Source organism: Aphanomyces invadans (assembly GCF_000520115.1).
Source record: "Aphanomyces invadans strain NJM9701 unplaced genomic scaffold supercont1.71, whole genome shotgun sequence".
Taxonomy (NCBI): domain Eukaryota; phylum Oomycota; class Saprolegniomycetes; order Saprolegniales; family Verrucalvaceae; genus Aphanomyces; species Aphanomyces invadans.
This window is the reverse complement of record NW_008580216.1, coordinates 44,913-52,131: the sequence shown is the minus strand read 5'-3', so window position 1 is coordinate 52,131 and position 7,219 is coordinate 44,913. Positions and strand designations below refer to the sequence as shown.

At 53.5% G+C, this 7,219-nt stretch overlaps 4 protein-coding genes across 4 annotated transcripts; all 4 read left to right on the top strand.

The window, feature by feature from the left end:
- Window positions 1-977: 977 nt before the first annotated feature.
- On the top strand, window positions 978-2,696 carry H310_14472 (hypothetical protein). The gene is made up of 4 exons (XM_008882338.1): window positions 978-1,208; window positions 1,258-1,577; window positions 1,658-2,093; window positions 2,151-2,696. Exons 1-4 carry the CDS (start codon window positions 1,013-1,015, stop codon window positions 2,624-2,626), a joined length of 1,428 nt encoding a protein of 475 aa, XP_008880560.1. The 5' UTR covers window positions 978-1,012; the 3' UTR covers window positions 2,627-2,696.
- Window positions 2,677-3,348, top strand: H310_14471 (hypothetical protein). The gene has a single exon (XM_008882337.1). It carries the CDS (start codon window positions 2,705-2,707, stop codon window positions 3,080-3,082), a length of 378 nt encoding a protein of 125 aa, XP_008880559.1. The 5' UTR covers window positions 2,677-2,704; the 3' UTR covers window positions 3,083-3,348.
- A 948-nt stretch (window positions 3,349-4,296) lies between these two features.
- Window positions 4,297-5,244, top strand: H310_14470 (hypothetical protein; the record flags this gene model as incomplete). The annotated part of the gene is made up of 5 exons (XM_008882336.1): window positions 4,297-4,497; window positions 4,548-4,712; window positions 4,755-4,861; window positions 4,907-5,108; window positions 5,155-5,244. The coding sequence occupies 5 exons, from the start codon at window positions 4,297-4,299 to the stop codon at window positions 5,242-5,244; spliced, it is 765 nt and encodes a 254-aa protein (XP_008880558.1).
- A 2-nt stretch (window positions 5,245-5,246) lies between these two features.
- Window positions 5,247-7,205, top strand: H310_14469 (hypothetical protein; the record flags this gene model as incomplete). The annotated part of the gene is made up of 5 exons (XM_008882335.1): window positions 5,247-6,108; window positions 6,151-6,416; window positions 6,460-6,611; window positions 6,660-6,924; window positions 6,984-7,205. 5 exons carry the CDS (start codon window positions 5,247-5,249, stop codon window positions 7,203-7,205), a joined length of 1,767 nt encoding a protein of 588 aa, XP_008880557.1.
- Between the last annotated feature and the right edge of the window lie 14 nt (window positions 7,206-7,219).

Here is a 7,219-nt window from a genome sequence, read left to right as displayed (position 1 = left end):
AACCTTTGCAACTGACACGGCAAGGACTGACGATGGCGCTGAGGTACGAAATCACGCAACAGAGAAAGGAGTAAGTGTTCGTCTCGCATGGAAGAAGACGAGGAGACCGGCGCACGAGTTATCGAGACAAAGCAGGCCAGAGATATTGGCCATGAGCCTGGCAACCGATAGACAACGAAGTGAGGATCATCCAAAAAGCCAACCATATACGTTTCGTGGAATTGGTTGACAATGACATCTTGATGTAATGCTCACGTCGACTTGGAGCCCTGGAGGAATTGCAACCCGCAGTGAAATCGAATGTGTAGACACCGTAGACGATTCAAAATCTCGACCTTGCACCATATTATGTGCCTGAAAGTCGGGATAGTCCTTCCATTCAAACACGATGCGTGCGCCAACCTTATGCTGGCGTTGTCAAAACGATAAACCGTGTCGACTAGGTGTCCACGGTGTTCCAGCAGAAACAGCCACTTGCGCGCGTGAGTGTTGCGGATCCCTGGGAGGTTCCCGTGGGAGCGCGGTGTGGCCTATCCACACAGCAACGCTCGCTTGGGTACCTTTCTCGAAATTTGGTCGTCGGCGTTGCCTTACCGCTGCCGACAGCAAGACCTACGAAAAACGACACTAGTCTAAATGCCAAGGACGCAACGGTGTCATATTAAGGTCAGGTACATCTACAAACTCAGCCCTGCTGCCTGCGCTCTCTAGGTTGTGAACAGCGTCAGCAGCTTGTCACGAACTGGGGGTTTCGGGGTTTCCTTGTGCATGAATTGAAAATTTTCCTTAACTATTCTATGTAATCTTTTTTTTCGAATGCTTGAAATTGTCGTGCCCATCCCAAAATCAACCGCCAAATAGTGTTCATCCTCACTTCAACCAAGAAGTAGTGTTGTCAATAGTGAAATCAAGCTAATTACCCTAGCGTTAGTAAAAATTGTCACAGTATTTACTAGTCTGGAGTAATTCAATCTGTCGCGGGATTGCACATCACCTTTGTCGTTGCGACCGCATGCGGGTGACCATCCTTGCCGTCGCTGCCGCCGTTGCCACCTCTGCTTCCGTGCAGGTCCCATCCGTAGAGGATTTCGAAAATGCCCTCCATGAACACCGCAAGATGTACAAAAGCGACGACGCGGAACCCCTCTCTCGAAGTGGCCGGGCTGTTCGTCAAGCCGCGCTGGCCAAGTCCGCTTCCATTATCTCAGGTACGTGATGACGAAGTGTACAACTCGTTGCATGAGTGGAGCGTTATAGAACACAATGCGAACCCGCATCGTTCCTACTCCATGAAGTGGAACGCCATGAGTGACCTGACGGACGCCGAATACCTGGACCTCCTCCACACCACCCCCGATGAAGTCCACATACCGTCGCACCATCGCGTACAACCAGATTCATTCCGCCGTCGCATGCTTGCATCCGACAAGTTTGCTGATACGATCGACTGGTCCACAAAGGACGGCGGCAAGTATGTGACCCCTGTGAAGAATCAAGGCACATGCGGCAGTTGCTGGGCGTTCACTGGGGCCGCCGTAGTCGAGTCCATGGCGGCCATTCAGTCCAACACTCAAGCAGTACGTCTACATCCGTCCTATCTGCGCTCATGTACCTTTTCCTGCGCTTCTATCTGCACTCACAATGTCGCCAAAACTAGATCCCCTTGAGCGTGGAACAAATCCTGAGCTGTTCACGAACGCTCCTGCATATTCAAAGTGCATACCCTAACCGAATGGTGAGCTCCGCGCGCGGCTGCGGTGGCGGCATGACTTTCCTCGCGTACCAGTACCTCGAAAAGCTCAACCCACATGGTCTCACCTGCGAACCGTTGCTCCCGTACCGCATGAAGCTCTCGGCTGACGCGTACGATGCTGCTCAGTGCAACGACGACCTGTCGCAAAACGTGTCGGCGGTGTGGGACGTGGGTGTGTCGTCGTATGTCAGCATCCAGAACGACGAAAGCGCCATTGTGGAAGCTCTTCAAGAAGGCCCCGTCAGTGTGAGCATCGACGCCAGTGGCTCCGGGTTTCGCCATTATGGAGGCGGCATTTACGACGCGGCGGACTGCAAATCGGACGGCGTCTTCGTGGATCGTGCGTCGACCACCCTCTCCCTCCGACCCTAGTGTGGATTGAATTGTGTTTGTGTAGATGCGGTGATTCTCGTTGGATATGGCCGCGACGCAGCGACGGGGGAGCTGTACTGGATCATTCGAAACTCATGGGGGAGCATGTGGGGCGAAGCGGGATACATGAAGATGCGGCGATCTGGGATCACGTCCAAGTCCGGTCCGTGCAACTTGTTCTTGTATGCATCACAGCCCAGGAGCGTTCGCCACGTGTCGAATCCTGTGTGTGACCAGCTGGCCGAAGCGCCAGCGCCACCTGCGACCTTGGGCCTCATGGCGTTTTGGCCATCCAACCTCGAACAAGGGTCGCTGATTTACGGCGTGTCGTCCGCGATCGTCGTGCTAGGCGTACTCTTGCACTTTTACGGGGAATATCGACTGCAAGTGAATTTCCCGCGGCAGACATACGTCGAGAGCTTTATGCGCCATCAGCTGCCGACGCAAAGTCAAGTCCTCATGCACATGGCCCAGCGCAAAGCCAAGCAAGCCATGGTGTAATCCAAACAACCATGATGTATACATGCTCGTCTTGCGCATGGGATTGTCGACTGGGACTCTTGAAATGTTACGGATTCGATGGCTCGTACGGTTGATGACACTGCCTCGAAGCCATGGCATTGCTGTCGAGCTTTTGAATGTTGCATGGATCACGATCCAGGGCGAGTAGAACGGCCGACACGACGTGGTGCGTTGACCCGTTGCTCATCTGGACTGGCGATGCTGTGGCCCTGCCAACGAGTGAACACTTGCAGCGATTCAAGAGTGCGGACGCTTCGGTATGTTGCCACCTCGATCATTCCTTTGATGGAGAGGCCATGGAAAGTCAAACGAGCGCAAACACTTCGATGGGCTCTAGCAAAACAGTGCCACGAAAGATGCCCGCTATCGATTCTGTTCGTGATGCGCACGATCCGTTTATTCAAGGTTTGGAAAGGAGAGCATCTCGTTGACTGAAGTCATGTGGTGTAAAGGGACATCACATAGCAAAAGAAGGTGGCCATTCTCTGCCCCATCATGTGTTTGGTTGACTGTATTTGGCCCTTTTACATCGTGTCCATCATGCGTCGAACGAGTGCCTACGTCGCATTCGCCATGTTTCAATCCATTGCGATAATCGTTCTAGTGGCGAGTCCATCCAACGCCTTCCAAAAATTTGTGGCTATGATTCCAAACGGAGACAACGTCGTCGGTGTGGCTGCTGTCGGGCACATCAACTCGAGAGGAGGCGGTCCGCGAAATGCGTTTGGACTGGCATTTCAAACGGCCGGTGCTTCGTGGACGCCGCAAGTGTGTCAAACCGACTCGGACGGCGACGGTGCCACCAACGGCGAAGAACTTGGAGACCCTTGCTGCGCTTGGAATGCTGGCCAACCATTGACCACTTCGATGAGGCCAACGCATCCCGGCCTGCCCGACTCGTTCTCTCCCGATCAATTGACTTCGCTGAAGTGTGCAATTCCTTCGCGGAGCACGGATGTTCTGACGTCCCCTCCTATGACTCCCTTGTCCCCACGACCGACGCAAAATCTTGCTGGCATTCCATCCATCAAACCTCCATCCACAACAAGCAACTCGATAAAAAGCGATGGACAGGTTCTTCTCGCTTTCTCACCGCCCCCTCTGATGCCGTCCTCGACATTCCAGGCAAACGGGGCGTTCCAAATGACATTTGCTTCTGCGACTGCGCTTTTTGTAGCCATGTTCGTGTAGTGTTCGCTTCGGAAAGTTATGCATCCAACCGATTGTACAACGAGTCGATGGTATTTGTGTGGGAAGACACCGTGTTCGTACTTGTCAGTCGAAAGGAGGAATGGTGACAAGTTGATCGATTGCCACCTTGACATCAGCGCGACGGACTCCAGCAGGGCCGTGCTGCTCGACCCAATGACGATTGAATGCGATCATGCTCGAACGATAGAAACTAAAAGCGGTAGGGAGTAAAACACTGTAACTCCGTTTGCGAAGTCGCCAACTTCCAACGACAAAGGCTTGGCCCTGGTCGATGCGTGTCCTTGATCCGCACCGACGGAGCAAGGTTGAAAGCAGCAGCACATGGAGGTCGAAGTAGCAGACTCTATCCATCGTGGAGATGATCGTTCTCGACTGTGCAACAATCATGGACAATTTATCCGGAAGATGCCAAAATGCATCCGAGTGCAAATATAGCCATGAGCAGCATGTTCTGGGGCGCCGTCGACCCCATCCACCGAGCATCCGCGGTCTCCGTGGAGGAAACAATGCAATTCTATCGAGAACAGTTCAAGACGAATGCTGCGCGAAGCAAGAGATTCCCACCAGTAGCTCAGCGTGATATTCCTTCAGAGGCGTTTACAGCTGAAGCTGCAAGCACTCTCCACGCTGTGCTCGAGGTGAGGATCTGTTGCTATATGCATGCTCGAGGGGCTCAAGACAACGGTAGATGGCCCTTGAGACTCTGCACAAGTCGAAATCCATCCCAACTCGAGTGTTTCTCCCTCCCACCCACGTCGCCGCTGGAACACCCAGTTCAGTGACCGCCGAAACCCCCGCGTACTTCATCGAGGAGCGAGTGCGGACAACAAAGCGAAATTCTATCAAGGAAAAGGTACAAGACTCAAGCAAGTTCACTACTGACCCCATCATGCAGGCCCGTGCCAGTCGTCGCCTGCACTGTGCTGTGTCTGACGCACAATTGTACTATTGCGACCGACATCCTGCCAAAAGTCGAAGCCCCGGCGCGGACGCAGCCAACTGGTACTTGTAGATGCACTGCGTCAAGTGACGCACACGTGTCTGTAGGCTGTCTTTACAAGCCCACAACATCGAGGCTGCTGAAGCGCGTGATCAACACGTTAGCGCGGTTGTGGCAGAGCAGCAGCGCCGCGAAATTGAACGCGAGAAACGAATTCACCAAACGTATAACACTGCGCACATGGATACGGTGGCGAGTGTTGCGATGGAGCGATACGAGGCTGCGGACCAACTCATGCGCATCCTCGACGTAACTTCGTCAATTTGTACTCCACAATCTCATTGCGTACGTGTAGGACTACGGTCTCATCAAGTCGAGCGTGTCAGCGGAGTATTTGAAGAAGAGTCTGGAGCGGCGGACGACGCGGCTGCCGTGTATCCAGTGACGATGGCGGCATTCTTGAAGTCACCATGCCCGACAGACATATACGGATACCCTTCGTTTTTCCGGAAATCGCACGAATTTCCCACAACCGACCGAGAGAGCAAAATGGCGCGAACGAGTGCGCGCATCAAGGCAGCGGAAGCGGTTCAAAGGACGAAGGTTGAGCGAGATCGGGTGGAGGAAGCTTCCAGGAAGATTGTAAACAAGCACCCTACAAAGGTGAATGCGGCGAAGGGTGCGACGAAGGTTGCGCCACGTGATGTGGCTAAGATCCCTACGAAAGAAGTGAATATGATTGAAGATGATACCAGCGAAGAAACCGATGAGGACCCTAGTGGGATGGCTATGGAGTTCACACATATTTCCAGCAACGACAAGGATGAGATCTCTGCGTACGAGCGACAACGCCTCGCTAACATTGCACGAAACAAAGAATTGATGGTCCAGATCGGTCTGGCGGACGTGTCGAGTGAGATGAAAGTCCGTCGCAGCTCCCTTGCAGAGCAGCGTGAAGAAAGTCGTAAGCGACGGAAAGAGGGGCTGGACGCACTGCCACGTCGACAATCTCGCCGGGTTCAAGGCAAAGATGCTGAATTCAGCCCTGCGTTCAACCTTCCCATCGTGGTGGCTGCAAACAATAACGACGACGACAATTCAGACGACGACGAAGAGGCAGCCTCGTGGGAAACCCTCGCTTCAGACGCAAAGCAGCACCTGGGAGCTTTCTACCGAGGCCTTTCCAACGAGTCTTCAGTCATCGAGTCGTCCACTGCAGCAGCAACCAAGTATTCAATCGATGCTCGAGATGTCGTCAAGGCACTGCCTTCGCGCATCTATTCGCTAGCATTTCACCACGCCATCTCAGGTACTCCTGCCTCGTAGACCAACCTAAGTATTCCCACGATAGCCTCGTCGACGATGCTCGCTGGCATCGCGGACGTCGAAGGCAACTTTGCTCTGTGGACGCCGCCAGTCGACCGATCAAGCGATGTCGAGAGCGGACTAACCGCGTTTCGCCTGCATAAACGAGCAATTTCAATGTTGCACTTTCAAGACACGTCGCTGCTGTCGTCTTGTATGGGTGGGATAGTCAAACGTCTGGACTTGGGAGCAGCGGACCCTTCGGCTGCTTGTGTCGTAGTGGAGCTGGATGCTGCCATCACGAGCTTTCACGTACGTGAGCCACGTTGTGCAATCCAGTCAACTGTGGCTGTAGGTGAACTACGGGTTGAGTTGTATGTTGCTCAGCTGTGACGACGGTTCTGTCGTTCAAACCGACCTCCGCCAAGACTCGAAGAAACAGCAGCAAAGATACACTCTCCACGCGAAAAAGATCAACACAGTGCACTGCCACCCCACCGAACCCAAGTACGATAGATTTAGTGCGAATGATCAAGGGATGACATCGTTCCGTAGTGTGTTTGTGACAGCGTCGCTGGACCGCAGCGTCAAGCTGTGGGACATTCGCAAACTCAAGGCCTCGTTGGCAGAATTGACGCACGGGAAAAGCGTCAACTGCGCTTCGTTTGCCCCCGACGGCAAGACGGTGGTGTCGGTCTGCCTCGACAACTTTGTGTACCTCCACAACACATCCTCTATCGTCGCAACGCTCCCTAGTCCTCAAAAGATCAAGCATGATAACCATTCGGGCCAATGGCTAACCAAGTTTCACGCTGCTTGGGTATGTCTTTCATTTCATGTCTGCCTTGGTTTTCCATCTTATCCGAGACTCATCCACAGGACCCCAAGAAGCTGACGGACTGCGAGTTCGTTCTTGGGGGAAACAAGCGTCCGCGTTGCATTGACATCTTCGGAACGACCAGTCCAAAGCCCCGCCAAATGCTGTCCGACGACTCGCTCTTCACGTCGGTGCACTCACTCAACGTTTTCCACCCAGTCCTGCCAGTCATCCTCGGTGGCAACTCGTCCGGTCGTATCTCCATGTGGCGAGCACAAAGTTAATCCTGCAAAATCTC

Coding starts and splice junctions, on each gene's coding strand:
- H310_14471 (XM_008882337.1), top strand. CDS start 2,705: ATGGCTCGTACGGTTGATGACACTGCCTCGAAGCCATGGCATTGCTGT.
- H310_14472 (XM_008882338.1), top strand. CDS start 1,013: ATGCGGGTGACCATCCTTGCCGTCGCTGCCGCCGTTGCCACCTCTGCT. Junction 1,578..1,657: donor TTCAGTCCAACACTCAAGCA/GTACGTCTACAT, acceptor CGCCAAAACTAG/ATCCCCTTGAGCGTGGAACA. Junction 2,094..2,150: donor GGACGGCGTCTTCGTGGATC/GTGCGTCGACCA, acceptor GTGTTTGTGTAG/ATGCGGTGATTCTCGTTGGA.